The 16,482-nt window shown below is 39.1% G+C and overlaps 1 protein-coding gene across 1 annotated transcript in view; it reads right to left on the bottom strand.

Annotated features, from left to right (window-relative positions):
* Window positions 1-1,238: 1,238 nt before the first annotated feature.
* The window catches only part of INO80 (INO80 complex subunit), a 55,776-nt gene continuing 40,532 nt past the window's right edge, over window positions 1,239-16,482 (bottom strand). Inside the window, exons 27-36 of the mRNA XM_009074895.1 lie at window positions 14,961-15,088; window positions 10,595-10,689; window positions 9,217-9,289; window positions 7,592-7,750; window positions 6,172-6,274; window positions 5,511-5,599; window positions 4,521-4,676; window positions 3,288-3,447; window positions 2,241-2,459; window positions 1,239-1,646 (exon numbers count right to left, since the gene is read on the bottom strand). Coding sequence (XP_009073143.1) covers window positions 1,438-1,646; window positions 2,241-2,459; window positions 3,288-3,447; window positions 4,521-4,676; window positions 5,511-5,599; window positions 6,172-6,274; window positions 7,592-7,750; window positions 9,217-9,289; window positions 10,595-10,689; window positions 14,961-15,088 — 1,391 coding nt within the window. The 3' untranslated portion in view covers window positions 1,239-1,437. The remainder of the gene's footprint in view (window positions 1,647-2,240; window positions 2,460-3,287; window positions 3,448-4,520; window positions 4,677-5,510; window positions 5,600-6,171; window positions 6,275-7,591; window positions 7,751-9,216; window positions 9,290-10,594; window positions 10,690-14,960; window positions 15,089-16,482) is intronic.

The raw sequence follows: 16,482 nt of genomic DNA, 5'->3' as shown, positions 1-16,482 counted from the left end.
GCACTTGCTCCACACTGCAGGACGCCAGGCAAAGGATTTGGGGTCAGAAAAAATTATAATAATAAAAGGTCATCTTCCACTGCCACAGCCCAGACCTGTAATTCAACTTGCCTCTCTCTCAAGGGATCAAAGTGCCCCAGCAGAACAGCCTCCTAATTCCATGTGTCAGACAGAAGAACTGTCCCACACCTAAATCTCAGTGCAATGCAGACAATGCTTACAGCAAAGCAAGGGGCTACGGGCGGGGATTGTGCATTGAGAACGAGAACATGGATGGGCACTGGCAGCACTGCCTTCTACCAGGCGTGTGGGACACAGCCACTGGTGCCCACACACTGTAGTGAGCTCAGCCACGCCAGGACGTGTGATGATCACAAAGATGAAGGGAAAACACACTGCAAGAACAGTCAATGGGATGGCTGGGATACGAGACAACTTTTTCCCAGGATTTGGCTGAAAGGGAGAATGGCACAATTCTCTCTCTCTCGGGACTTTTTTGTTGCTCTTCTCACAGCACCGCAAGCTGCAGATCCATGCTCTGCCATGGCACAGTGAGAGGAGCAGCACAAACTCTTCCTCAGCACTTCAGCTTTCCTTCTCAAGATTTGTACACACAGAGCCGTATTTTGTTTCTAAGTTTTAAGAGCTCTGCACACCTCAAAAGTGAGAGAAATCTTTCTGAATACAGTGAGTGTTCATGCCAGTGAGAACTCTGAAATGCAAACCAAACACTGGCTTGTGGTTTCTTCCACTGCATGAAGCAAAAGCTGTGCTGCTGCTCTCACTAGGCCTGCCAGTGCTCCCTGTACTCTGCAGCTCTGAACATCTTCCTGACAAATGGTTCTGAAAAGAGTCCTCTCCCTGGAAACCATCTGAGACACCTTCCTTTGCCTTTCAAGCCTTTGAAGAACCCAGAAGTCCAAGATTTTTTTTGATCACACAGCATCTTCAGCATAGCCCCCAATTATTCCTGCACCTTCACTGACCAGCTGCCAGTACAGAAATATCTTGTGACTCTATGAGATACTTCCAGGGTTTGGACACCGATTTCATAGGATAAAATTGAGCTGGGCTCCACCTCAGACTACAAGAGAGAAAGTATATTGGTATGACTTCAAGAACACAGAGCTGCAGGATATTGCATGGAGTAGCTGGATGCTTTCTTGGAAATTGCTGTCGGATGTGTCAATAAAGCACAAGCAGACACTCTCCCAGTTACCCCAGACTCCCTTCTCTCCTTGCAGTGACTGCAAAGATAGCTTTTTGGAATACACAAAATCAAAGTGCTCACGTCAACCACCCACTGCCATTGTGCTTTGATTTTCTTTACACACGTGCTGGGCAGCAACAAGGCATTCGTTTACATGCCTTCAGGTGGCAGGGTAGTCTACTCTGAAAGCCAATGCAGTTCAGACAAGCTTTGGGGATTCAAAATTACTACCGACCACCTGAGCTGTGGGCACCTTTGCTTTGCTTCCGAATTGAAGTTTCTGATATGAGACCACTCAAACTTTTGGGGGTCCCACAAACACTGTTTCCTTTGCTCAAAGGGGAGCTCAAGGGAGAAGAGGCGCTTGAAGATCCAAAATCTACAAGTCCGGAAGGTCGAATGATTGCTGTTTGTAGAGGGCTACTTGCAGACATGCCTAGCAATGGAAAAGAGAATCAAATTCCACATGAGCATATTATTCCATTTGAGATTCTTCAACAACAAGCAATTGACTAACAATAAGTCTTAAGACCACCCTGTATTCATGATTTATGAGAGTTTAATTAAGAGGGATGTCCGTAAGATACAAAAACATCTTACAGTTATACCCTGGGCCACCACCTTCAGCTGCTGTAAAGCTGAAGCTCAATCACCATCAGTTTAGTAGGTTTGGGAATGTGATACTGTAACTTCAAAATGATGCAATGAATGCAGGAAAGCCATAGCCATACCCATGGGATAAACAATACTATGTGATCTGTCTGGACACCAAAAACCCCAAGAGGAAAAATACTTGGTATAACTCAAAGGCCAGACAAAACTCAAGGTCATCTGCAGTGAAACTGGCTATCCTCTCACACACTTATCATGCCACATTGTGTATTGCCTGAATCTCAGAATATAATGGACAAGTAATACCAACAACACTACACTTTTATTCTATTTTTTCACAGGTTGTAAACAGCAATTGCCCGAACTCATGCGATTGGTTCTGCTCTGGGTAGTCTGCTACCTCCCCTGCCCCACGTACCTTTGGAGACATTGTACCCGTACGCTGCATATGCCGCTGCAGAGGCTGCTGCTGCCCCTGCTTTGGCACCTGCCATTGCAGCTGCACTTCCAGCTATTGATTTCCGGCTCCTGCTTTTCCCAGTGCCACTTTTGGATGCAGGGGCTGGACCTTTAGGACGACCCCGGTTTCGATTTGACTGGCCTCGACCAGCAAGAGATGTATCTTGCATTGAAACACCTGAACAAAAGAATGTTAGAACTGTAACTACTACTGCAATATCTCACCTGACTCACAAATGAGTGCAGCATCAAAACTGCCTACCAGTTACATTAATACTGTTCCTATTAACTGGTATGTTGCATTTACATTAACAAGGACACAGTCAGCAAGCAGTGGTCCCATGAGAAGAAATTATGTATGCAAAACTTCACTCTTCAGTGACAGTACCTTATTAACTGCAACTAATTATTATTATAAGTCCAACCTATAAAGAGGTTGGGGATTCTGAGTTCTACTTCAGGATGCCACATTTTCTTACTTGAATATAGAGATGCAGTTTTTCCATCTGCTATCTCTGAAGAAACTTTTCAAGATCTATGGTTCTACTTATTTTGGTGTAGAAAACTATGGTAGTTCAAAACACTTGCCATTATTTAACATTACATTGCATTTTAAAAATGTGTCCAATCACCCACTGGAGACAGAGAACTGATTATTAGCACAACAGCAAATTCAAGGAAAAGCTTAGAGATTAATATATCTATGCTTGTCTGTAATTTGGTAATATAAACATAATGAAAGGAGAGCCCCCTATAACACAGGAACAAAGGACAAAACTTTCTGAAGTACCTAACATAGAAAAGAGGTAAACGTGGTGAATGACAGATTACAAACAGATTTCCTATCAAATCAGAAGTAATTTCTCAATGGAAAGGCTTTTTTTTTTTCCCCCAGATCTTGCCAGCCATGCATACATTCTAGTTAAAATGCAGAAAATGTATCACTTCACCATGCAAAGCCAAGGTTTAATAAATGTTAGTTGTAAATCAAGGCAAGAATACTGACCATTCACGGTATCTGAAACTGAGCCAGTAATGGAAGCAGGAGAGTTTGTTGCCCTTGACTGAGGTGCTGAAGAAGCTGGATCATCCACAATCACAAGCATATCATTACTGCTCTCATCAGGAGGGATAGAGCCCATATGTAATTCACTGCTGATCGATATCTAAACATGACAAAGAACAAAGCCGTTAGCTTCTCAAGTTAGGAAAGGGTATAAAAATAGTAAGATCTTCAAAAGATATGCAATCACAAGTAATTAACTGGTATTTGTTGCCTCTCATTTTCTCTAAAATAGCAGCATGAGCATGACACATCATCTGCCTGATCACATCACACTCTACTTACATGCTGAACAGCAGCAAAGACCTCCAGGAGGTACTTAATTTCAACTCATGTTAAGCTAAGAAGCAAAAGACTAATGGGCTTAGCAGAGATTTAAGTAAATTGCTGTTCAACTGTGCATCTTCAACTACAAAAGAGAAAACAATAGGATTCTTAACCCACTACTACTGCTAATAAAATTCTTGATCAATAAGGGAACAACACAACACAGAAACCTTAATCAACACAGCATTGAACAAAATACATTTGCTGCTAAAACCAGTTTGCAATTATTTGCACAAAGATGAAGGAAAATAAATGTGTGTCACTGAGAATTTTTAATTTAAATTACTGAAAAAAATTCCCACACTAATTCAGAACCTGAAGCGAGGAAGGAAGCAGAGGAGACACAGATGAGACTAGTGAGAGGTATTTATAAAGAAACTGAATGTCATGAAGCTATTTGATGGACACTGTTTCAGAAGCAGAGATTGTTCTTGCTATGGAAGATACTGGTATAGGAGAAGGCATATGATTATAAATGGGAGCATGACAAAGGCAGGAAAAAGGAACAAGAAAGCAAGAATAAAGTAAGTGGGACTGCAGACAGGAATGGCAAACATTGTGAGGCTGAAAGGGAGGTGAGTTGGGGCGTGAGCTCACTGTAAGAAAAGGGAGGCAGAGTGTGAAGGCAGAGGGGAATAATGGAATATCAAATAACATGAGGAGCTGTAAGGCAGCTTATTAGCAGCTGCTACATTTTCAATAAGCTATTTTCATTTCCATGGTTCACCTTTCAGGCTTCCACACACATTCAAAGTTCTACAATAGCTCAAATAATAGAAAGCAAGAATCCTACACGATGTAAGGCCACAACTGAATCAGAGCATAGGTTAAATCAGCAGTGACTTTTACCTCACTGAAAGGACTGGGCATGGCAGAGTCTACACTAATGAAAGAGTCATCCCCATCAGCAGACAGGTTGGAGTTATCAGCTGAGGGCACAAATGGGATCACAAGGTTCATGCTCTCTTTCTTTCTCTTCCCATCCAATTCATCTTCCTTCTTCTTCTGAAATAAATAAAATAATACCAGAAATTAAAAAGACAATAAAGCAGAAGAATGGGAATAAGCAACCCAAAATCTCAAAATATAATGCAGTATTTCTAATCTACTGCAGTCCAGAATTCCCCAAAACAAGTTTCTGAAGGACACAGTAACAGATCCCTTACATATTTCTTCTTCAGATTTAAGCAGGGCTTTGTTTGTTTTTCTTCATAAGATTGCTGGAATGATGGAGAATTACTCTTCAAGAATTATTTTGATTTCCATTAGCTTATAGAGTGAGTTTGACACAGAATTCCAATTTAAAAAAAATTTTTACAAATGCCTGTCTCAAAAATTCAGAATTTTCATAAGCTGGCTTTAATCATGTTTTTTAAATGAACTGATCTTCCCTTGTTCCACAGAAGCCTCACAGCCATATGGGTTTTATCTACGTTTGATGCTTCCTTTACATTCCCTTTTTTATCTTTGCAGAACAACATCTTGATTAAGTCACCATTTCATGCCATAGAATGGTCAGCTGGACCATTTTGTTTCTCAAGCATAAACTCTCAAATTGTTGTCTGCAGACTACTGGTGATTGACAGTGTTGTTCGGGTATGCAGTAATTCCTTATTTTTGAAGCTGCTAATGATTAAAATAGAGGCAACTATGCATTACTTGTTTTGTAACATCTCTCTCCTGTGTAAGGAACTGCCACATATTGACTGTCAATGGTGAAGGAAAGAAAGTTTCATCATTAGACTGCCTTGCCACAAAATGTTTTCACAGCACTTAATAGTGATCCTGAAGCTCTTCGGGCTCTATGACACAGGTTGCAACCTCTCTACATCAAAGTACCTTTTCAGCATATTTTTCCCTTTTACGTTTACGTTCCTTCACACGATTTGTTTCTTCTTGCTGTCTCTTCTCCTCTTGACGCTGACGCACTATTGGAAAAGAAATACAAAACTGTCACCACTGGAAAGATATTTCATATCCTTTCAAGAATCTTACAAGAAACTCTAGTTCCAACAGAACTGAGAAGAAAAGTCAGTTGTGTTAAAACTAAAACACATTGAAAACACTACTCTATTAGAACTGCTTGTTTCCAACTTATTAAAAAGCCTTACAGTGAAATTCCTCTTTCAAGCAACATAAAAGTATGTATGCCTAGTACAGTTTCAGAAGTATGATGAAATACAGCATTTTTATTAATACTTTCCTTGTTGTGACCTACATAATTCTTGTCAAAGCTCTGTCATTCAGGAACAATGTAATGATCCTGAATGAGTGCCAATAAAAACTTTATCACATCATCATGTCTCTCTTGCAGAACCTCATCTTTCAGCTCAGCAGTCATACAAAACTAGCTTGTACTAACAAGAGTTGGCAATACAATTAGAGACAGGAAACAGAAGTTGTTACCAGCAATACATGTGTTAGTAGAGATAAAACCACAGATTTCATAAGGTAATAAAGTGGAAAATGGGGAAAATGCTGAAACACCAATTTCACATACATTTCTTTTCTAGCTCCTCATCATCCAGCAGAAGGCTGACCACCTCTTTTGGCTTCAAGGTGTCAGGTTTGAAATTGCCACCTGAAATCACCATTCGTTGGATCTAAAAGTTAAAAAAAGGAGGACAAAACAGGAAAAATAAGTCAAAGCAGCCATGAACCATTCTCACTACCCGTCACTGAAAGTCAGCCCCCAAAAATATGCAAGTGTGTCTCTGTAAGTCAGAGCTGAGTCACAATTTCTCCATCATACCAAAGTTGGTGGCAAAATTTCAGGGAAGATATATTAAGAGTATTAATTATGAGTATAAGGTATGAGAAGCAACTGAGATACAAAGCAGGAAATGACCATCCCTTATGTAAAGTTACACTGTTTCTAAAGCAGCACGTAACAAACTACAGATTAAAACAATATTAATGTATTACTAAACAAAACTTAAAAAATACAGCAACAGTCCTGTCAGATATAATTTACACACTCAATTTTTCAAGAAAACCGCACAGAGGATCATGCAGATCACATTCTTAAAGGGTGTGACATTTTTAGTCCTCTTGACTGAAAACTGTATCTCCATATTGAGTTGGTGCTGCAGTTTAAGCAATTCACTCAACCTCTATTACTGCAACTATACTAAAAATAGAAACAAAGCAACAAAAAAGAGTTGTAACTTAGCAAAAGAGAATAAGCTTTAACATAAGGTAATTTCAATGGTTTGGATCACTAACAAGAAGTCCACAATTAATTTTCCAGTTGATACCAGGCAGCTCACGTGCAGTATCCCAGAGAAAACAGTAAGTTTCAACGCGGGAAACGTGAATGCATTCCGCTGCTGAAGCAGTGTGAGCAGCATCCAAGTAAGACAAAAGCTAAAGGAAACCCCAAGTACACAAAATATCTGAATGTTGTATACAGCATACCTACTGCTACCAAAGAAAGTGGACCTGCTTAATTTTTCTCTTGCCGATAATGTCATGAGGTTAAAAGTTTCTAATACACTTACTGCTTGATGCTGCAGGACACTGAGCTTTTCTGGCAACCCTCACACCTCAAATCATTTTCACTTGATTACCTTCCAAGTGTCTTTAAAAAACAAATTCAGCTGTTGTATAACATGAGAGTAACCAGCAGCCCTAACAGAGCCAAGACAGAAGTTCTAGTCTAGAGTAGTTTCACTGCAACATAAGAAATAGTTTTAATGAAGTCATACTGTAAATAATTAGCTTCTTTCCAGTTGATATAATGCAACTGGAATGCTGCTGTGTTAGGGACAGAGATTTGCTTACTTGAACAAGGACACCCCCTTTCACCTTCTCCTCTGTCTCCCTGCACATATTTTTCCTGTTTCTTTACTCATTTTGATACATGCTTTCTGATACCATTTCAGTAACTTCTTTTTTCCAGCTGACTTCTGCATTCCTACCTCACTCTTCTCCTTGGCCCTCTGCAGGATGCGCTCCTCAATGGTGCCTTTACATATCAGCCGGTACACGGTGACTTGTTTGGTTTGACCCAGCCTGTGTGCCCGGTCCATGGCTTGCTGGTCTACTGTGGGGTTCCAGTCACTGTCATAGAAAATTACCTGCAAAAGAACACCAGAAAGGATTAAATAAAAACACACATTTAGATCACCTGGTGACTGAACAAACAAAAATCCAGTATATAGTGATTAAGAGTTCAATCACATGGTCCACAGAATTAGAGCCCCACAGTAGGCTGCATTAACCTAGCACTGCCCAGTCCTATGAAGTATTGTCCATTGCATTTCATGTGAATTCAAACTAACTGAGACGGTGAATGTTTCAACTTCCACAGAACGTTTTGTTCAACAAACCAACTTTGGAGTCCACATTAAATCCCTGCCATGCAATTAATTATAGACTAACCACATCATGAACCTGTTTTAGTGTTACTTACCTTAAGAAGAAAAAGCCCATCATATTAGAATCTCACACAAAAAACAATACTCCTTTTCTTATTTTATTTCACACCTGAATAAAGTCTAGTCTAGACTAACACTTCGAGAACTTTTACTACAAAAACTGAAATGCGACATTACATTGATATTGTTCTACCATTCCAACAGAACTTTATGCGTAATAAGTATACAAACAAAAAACATCTTTAATAATTGTGGACAGTAACGTAGTCAGAAATTACAAAAACCACAGAACTAAAAATGCCCATGCAAGCAGCCTGCCTGGGCTTCCATCTGTCTCTGTGGAAGAAAATTCAATTGAGTCAACTTTTCAACCCTGAAAATCCTACAGATACTTGCTTACCTCTTGACTTCTTGTGAGTGATGGTCATGATGGGATTTTTTTGTAAAATTATGTGATAATTTTGATTCAGAGATCTTTGGGTTTATGTGGTTAAGGACTTGGGGACAAATCTGCATGCACACAAGGTACTGGGCTAGAAGCACATGGATACTGTTATTGAAAAGATGAATGGTTCCTCAGTACTCCCTCCCTAGTGATTAGTGGCAGCTCCTCCAGAGTACAAATCCTAGCAGTTCACCTAAATCAGTATGACTTTGCACCTTGTGTGACTTGGGGGGGAGAAATTTATCCTTCCTGAGTAGCTGATATTCAGCTACAAATGGCTTCATACTTCTAGAGGCAGTGCTTCTGCAGAAAGCACAGAAAAAAGGGTAAGCAAATACCTGTCCCACTGATTCCTTTGCAATTGAACCTTAAGTGCAAGCAGTTATACATGAAACAGCATTCACTGTAGGAAAGTGTCATTTATACCAGTAGACCCTTTCAGCCATCCAACTCCTTTCTAGACTCTGGTACTAAAGTATGAGAGGAGAAGGAAGAAACTTCCAACTGTAACCAAAAAATGTGTACCAAAATGTCCAGTATTCTACAACTTTATCATCAAGATAATACCATATTGTAAGTAACAGCAAAGTAAACAAGGCTATGCAATTTCACAATGTGAATGGCAGTACTACGAGGTATTGATGAGCATGGCCAAGAGAGCGCTAGCTTTCACATACAAACATCGGATTTCCTACACAGATTGCTACCAAACTTCACCTACCGTATCTGCAGCTGTAAGGTTAATGCCCAAGCCTCCAGCTCTTGTACTTAACAGGAACACAAAAATATCATTCCTGTAAAGGAAAGAGATTAAATCCCCTTATTTTGTGCACAAACAAGAAATAACCACAGAAGTAATTTTTTTGACCCATATAAAGTGATCAGGACTATTTCTATTACTTGAACACTTCAGAATATTTTGTGCTGTTCATTCATGGTCAATTAAAAAAATTAAGATATGAAAGAGTGAAAGAAGCTAGTCTACAAATGCAGACTATGTGAACATGCAAACATTCAATCTGCAATAGCAGTTTATTAATCTGCATCAAACCAAACCAGGGCTTGTTTATCTTGCCCACACTGGAAATACAGATTTCATATGGACAAATAACAATTTATTGCTTCACAGAACTGATCCAATGTAAAAACTTTTTGCCTTAACAATGTACAATTGATTAGAAAAAAAGAAAAATAAATGTCAAAAAAACTGTGTAGATGCAAGTTTGTTCTAAATTTGGTGCTTTCAACAGCACCAAACAACACGAACAAACCTTGAACAAACAAGCAGACAGGTCTATACATAGCATGACGAAGTACTGATGAAAACTCAAGTGATAACAGCAAAATCAAAGTTTCTGGTAAGGTTGTGAACTGTACTAGCATCTCTGGAGGGTCAGCAGTATTTAAAAGTGTTCAAAACCATACGGATCAGTAAAGAGGCTGACACAAAGTAGACAGGACACTAGTAAGGACTCCAAAGATGACACAAGTGTACTTTGACAGTGACAGAGGAAGGCTTTCTGCTTAAGAGAAGACAGTTTGCAATGCCACATCCTTTTGGTACCACATTGTTTAAAAACCTTAGTAAACGTAAAATCAGTAAAGCACCAGAAACTCGTGTTGAATGAGCAGCACAGGACATTTCCTTTCTGACTAACTATATGTAGGCAGCGCCTTTGAAAGTCCACTCATCAAATCTGAAGGGTTTTCTTGCCTTTCCTGGAGGAAGTGTGGGTATATTGCTAGCATGACTCAACAAATGGAAAGAAACTAAGGGTTTTGAAATCCATATCCTTTAAGGTCAAGCAGAACTGACTATTTTCTCAGGACTTCAAAACATTAACAAGTAGCTAGCAGGGCTGTATCATAAAAACCAGACTCACAAAGAACACGTTCCGGTACAAGGTAAGATTTCCCCCCACCTCTCCCTAAAGAAATTGCCAAATGACAACAGAAATAACTATGAAAACTATGAATAAGCACACACGCAAAAAGCACAGGGAACTCTAAAATCAGAAATAGAAAGCTTCTGATGGTTCAAAACCTAAGAATACAAAAATCCACCCTAAGAGTACAAAAATCCACCAAAAATATATTACCTGTTCTGAAAATCCGCCACCATGTCTCTTCGTTCAGAAATCTTTGAGGAGCCATCCAATCTCATGTAGGTATGCTTCCTATAAACCATGTATTCCTGCAAAGAACATACACCAGAAAAATGTAATTGCTGTTGAAACTGTTCAATCTTGATTCTTCCAGAAAAAAACCACAAACCAATAAAAGCAGAATTGCTACTTACAACAACAAATTCCCCAAATGTCATCAAAAAATCTTATGTAAGCAATACTTTTTAATAATACAATTCAGACATTAAAGCTACTCAATCATATGTCAGTTTTTGCATTTCATGTCAGAGATAAATGACAACGTCAGTTCAGAGTTTGGGATACATTTGCTGCACTGCAGGTGATATGATGATAAATGTGTTTTTCTATAAATAAAGAGGTAAACAAAAATCACTCAAATGTGAAGTTTGTTTTCAGAGAGTAAATTTTTACTAAATCCCAAGCTTTCACTGCGCAAGCAAACCTCTCCAAACAAACCACGTGTACCGTCTCCCTGTCCATTTTACACCATTTGATTAGTGGTTTTAAACACCCCTTACTGCATACTAATGTCTGTCCAGGCTTTATCTCACCAATAAAGAGCCTGTGAATCTCACTGTGTCCAAGAACACTTTGAACATTACATTGGTATGTCAGCCCACAGCTCACACCAAGCAGCAGAAATGAAACCATTGCCTGAAACAAATCAAATGACATCAACTAGGAATGCTGTAGGCAAAGGCTTTTTCCAGTGAGAGACATTTTTCACGCTCTAAGGTTATTAGCATTTTCTGATGCTTGTGCACCAATAAAATTTGAAATACATGCAAAGCTCTTCAGGCTATAGGAATATCCATAGTGTTTCTCTGGAAAGACACCCTCTGGGGTATTTTAACAATGTGATTCTTGGTCGGCTGACAAGATGCTACACCTACTGGTGGCATTCGTTAGGTTTAACCCTACTGGTGCATGAGTCTTTTTGAGATACTGCGAGTGCAAATGAAGACAGAAAGGAACAGCTGGTGCTTTAGCAGCAAGACCTATTGGATTTATCTTGCTCCAAGTCACAGCGTTCAGCAGACACAGAACTGAAGTGCTGTGAGAAGACATGGCAGTGCTTGCACTCTAATGAACCTTCTGACAGAACCATGCTCAGCTCTCCTTTGGGGCTCCTGTTTCTTTCTTTGTTCTGCTTCGCTACTGCAGACATGCTGTAAGAGCTGCTGTACTATAAGGAACCTGAGAAACAGACTGCTGTAGTGGAAGCAAGCTTCAATGTAAGGCAGACGAAATAGAAAATTAGGTAAATAAAACCATGTGGAAAAGGCCAAAGCCACACTTGAACTACCTCTACAAAACAGAGCTCATGGCTAGTATGATTCCTGCAGTACAACAATCAAAGTTCAAAGCAGAGAACAGCTACTTCACCACACAGAGAAACAAGCCTAACTTACTATCGATTTATTCAATTTCCATGAAAGGTTTCTATCACCAACTAAAACCAGAGAGATACAGTTGTCACAGTTAGGCATTGTGTTACCTTTTCTCCAGATTTATCAATCCTTTTTCTATATCACAAGGACTTTTTCCTTTCATTTCTTTGTTACTGTCTTTATCTACACTTATGATGATTCAGCGTTCGGATGTCTTGATTAGTGTTCCCTCGTCTAACTTTTAACTATCTCTTCATTATCTGTCTTCTAAATAAACTTCAGCACAAACAGAACACAATTTCTTTCTTTCCCCTAAGGCACAAAGTACAAAAGAATAAGCTATTCTACACCTGCAATACTGGCACTAATGGGCTGCTCCCCCTGCTCTGCAAACTAGCTTAGTACATTAGTCTTTAGCTAATCATCTAATAGGTTCTGGTCTGCCTCCATCCACCTTCCTTTGATAAGACAGATACTTCACAGTAGCATAACAGTGCTCATATGCAACACCCTTTATTTGTGAACTGGTTTGTGCCAGTACTTTTCCAAATATTAACAGTATACTCTTTCAATTCAGAAAAAAAGAAAAACCACACCAAATTGCAACGCACACTACACCTCTCAGCAGCTCAGTGCTTTGATCACTTGCAGCAATGGCATGCTGTTAGCTAGAGAGCTCTGATGGCAGAGGAGCTATTTAAGAAGTAATATACCTGCTGTCTGCTGTAATTATGGAAGGCACTTGATAAGTGCTCATTTTTCTGGCTCCCATAAGGAGTGAAGGAGTGGGGTGGGGGGAGCGTCACAGGCAGGCTTCAGTCTCAGAGAGATCCTTATACTCGACCTTCTTGAAAAATATACCTGCCTATCTTGTTTAGAGTAAGGGGTCACCCAGCCACCACAAGCAGCAGTCTAGGAAAAATAATGAAAGTGGCCCTTGCAACAGAGTATCTATACAGGAAACCAACAACACACAATGACCCAAGTATGGCAAGAATGCAGTGCCATTAAAGCCAGTGCTCTTCTGGGCTTCCACACTGGTACTTTCTCAAAAACTATAAAATGTTTTCCCTTCATGTTATTTCATAGTCCAAATTGAGTACTCTTATGTTTTAACAAAACTAATAAATTTTTGGTAAAATAAAACCAAGCCATTTTACATCATGCAGAATATAATCTGACCCCTCAGCTCACAAATGCAATGTGATTTCCACTGAATTACTCTTCCACATGGGAGAAAGCAACCACATTGAGAAAAACAAACATGACCATCTTCAAAAGTGTGAAATATACATTTGCATGAAATAACAATACTGAAATTATACTTTATCCTCTTGTGTTGAAAGAAAATTATTTTCCTCTTTGCATTTCTATCTGCCATTTTATAATGGCTGAACTAAGCAACAGTTTTTCAGCTGAAGCTACATCAAACAAACATGGTTTTCTATCTTTGTAAACAACATGCTTTGTGCTCTATGACCTGCATAGATTAGGTCAGCATGATGTTGCAGCAGTTATACTGACACAGTCCAAATATAGTTAAAAAAGAAAAGATTTTTTCATGTTCAAGTAGGCAGATGGGATGTACTTTGATATCTCAGGTCAGGAAAAAAATAAATATCTACAGATACACAACTTTTGCAAGGATTTTCTTACAAATTGAGTCCTTACTTGATTTTTAGCTTGCTTAGCTTCAGCTTCTGTTACTTGGGTGAAGTGAAAGCAAAACAGAGGCCTTAGTAGGTGGCTTATTTGGGTAATAAAACCCAACAAGTGAAGCAGAACATTCAGGAGGTGGAATAGCAAAATGGTGTGCTCCCAAGCCTTTAAAATGGAATGCTAAGGGAAAAGACAGAAGCACTAAACACTCAGCTTTATGAGCTTCACGGTGTAATGCAGGGTGTCAACAGGCCTACACCACGTCCAATGTCTGCCAAAAAAAGAGGCAGACGAAGCAATGCTGGGCAAAGAGCCAAAATACAGAATTGCAACCATGCAAGTTCTGTTTTTCCTCACAGCAGCAAAAACAAAATTCAGCTTGTGATTTGTTATTGAACTATTAACTGCTGACCTTAAAATGCACTCCTGCTCATACAGAACTCATGACTTAGGTAGCTATTGATTCAGGCTTCTCACTTTTTCTCTTCAGTTTATTGTGGAGAACACAGTATCCCTCGCTCTTTGCTGGCATAGCTGCTCATCAAATACTGATTAATCTTTTTTCTTCTTCAGAGGCAGACTGACTGCATTTAAATAATGAATAATGGCTTCACTTCTAATTTTTTTGCTATCATATATGTCAAAGAACCTCTTATTATTAACGTTTACCAAACTTCTGCAGATGAGTAAGATGATAGAGGGAAACAGCAAAAGTCTGTAAAATTACAAGCAACACGAACAGCGTAAAATTAACCACTGGTCTTCCTCTTCTTTTCAATAAAAGGATGCATAGGCATGAAAATAGAAAGAAGCAGCTCAAAACCAACAAAAGAGGATAATTAAGCCATGCAATCCCTTGCCACAGGGCAGTGTAAATGACAACACATTACATAGTGTCAAGATGCAACTCAACAATTTAATGGAAGAATCTATGTTAGACTACTGAATATACAGAAGGCATATTTGGCTAAGCTTGAGCTTCAAACTGCTGGACACTGAGTGAGAATTGTGAAGTATCACTATTCTTGTACATTTTCCCCACACTATATGCTGTTATACACTGGTGGAAACATAACACTAGGTTGGACCTTAGGTCTAACTTTGTATGGTAGTTCTTATATTCTCATAATAATGCATCTACTGGGTATTCTCCAGTATAGTAATTTTACATCAGGTTTGCTGCACCCAAATTATACTACTTTCTCCAAAACACTGTTGCTAAATATGCATCTTCAGAACTTGTCTTCTGTAGGCTATAGCTCTCCTACCTCCAGTAAGTCGATCATCCGCGTCATCTGGGAATAGATCAGAACTCTGTGTCCTTGAGATTTCAGCCGTGTCAACAGAAGATCAAGAGCATGAAGTTTTCCACTGTCAGTGATAAGGCTCTCTTTGTCTAAAAAGAATAGAAGAAAAGCAGGTAACTAATGAAGCAAAACCAGATACATGCAACAAGCTAATTTCTAAGTTTTCCTAGCACTTTACTATATTAAAACCCCTAAAGGAATGAGTTGTGATGGAAGAAACTGTCACACCCCTTCTGGCTGACACTTAAATTCCATTGCTAACAGTAACTTGTTTGCTCAAATGGGAGTATATGAATATTCCCACTCTGTATCCCTCATGTAAGGATTTATTCTGACCAGATCATCAAGCACAATATGCCTTGATGCTTGAAGAAATGTTTCCTAAATTTCATAAATGAAAATGCTGTCCTTTGCACATTTGCTGCTACCTGCTGCCAAGCTTTAGATCTACCCTCCACTGATCAAGTTTCAAGATCAAACCCCTCATGAACATGGAAAATGAAGAACAGTTCTGTAGGTCACTGTGAAATAAACAATCCTCTCGCAGCACTGCCTTAACATTTCTTCTTCCCTGCGCTCTGGTTTTTTGTTTTCTTCTTTTTTTTTTTTTTCTTTTGTTTTGTTTAAGAAATGTTTCCAGATGGCAATCTTTTCAGTCACTTCAGATTTAATACTTCATGTCCTCTCTATTTCAGCAGTGCTCATGAAGTATTTTTCAGGAAGGAGATCTTCCTGTTTGTACATTCTGTACACAAACTTCAGTAAACAATACATTACTGTTGAAAGAGGATGAAGAGAAATTTTCTTCAAAAAAAATTATCTGTTGAAAAGGCCATTGATGATTCTTTATTCTTTTGGATGTCTGAACTTAGGTTTACAGCCAAAACGGAAAGCTGACAACTGCAGATGGTGCAAGCTAGTACAGAACACAAGTATTTTCAACACGTCTAGCAGGTAACACTTCTGCACACTTCTTGCTTCACAGAATGAATTAATTCATGGGCTGAAGAAAATCCAGCTTTCTGTAAGGCAGTTAATTGTCTTGCCCAATATTACAATTTTTAAAAGAAAGTTATATACAAAAATTATTTCTTTCACCTGACCAAAATGCATTTTAGTATAGCTAAAACCATGCTCATACTAGTGGAACAGAGGAGTACAGATCACACAACAGCATTCCTAAAAGGATCTTATGAGTGTGGCAGGCAACACAGTCCATGAGCACCCAAGTAACGTGGTGTGCAGTGATGTGGCACAGAGGGGTAAATTTGATTCCTGCGTGTACAAGCAGGGATTTGCTGAGAAAACCGGGAAAATAGTTGTTCTTTACTTAATTCAAAAGATCATTTTGCAGTAACATGCCTAGGTTTAGTATGCCTTTCAGAAAGGTTGCAAAATGGAGGAAGTACTCAGGAAAAACCTCTAAGATTTCAGTGTGTTATAAAAACCTTTTCCCGCAGTGAAAGAGTTCAGAAAATCAGTG

Source organism: Acanthisitta chloris, unplaced genomic scaffold, assembly GCF_000695815.1.
Source record: "Acanthisitta chloris isolate BGI_N310 unplaced genomic scaffold, ASM69581v1 scaffold15795, whole genome shotgun sequence".
Classification (NCBI taxonomy): Eukaryota; Metazoa; Chordata; class Aves; order Passeriformes; family Acanthisittidae; genus Acanthisitta; species Acanthisitta chloris.
The sequence above is the reverse complement of the archived record's forward strand: the minus strand, read 5'-3'. Positions and strand labels throughout refer to the sequence as shown.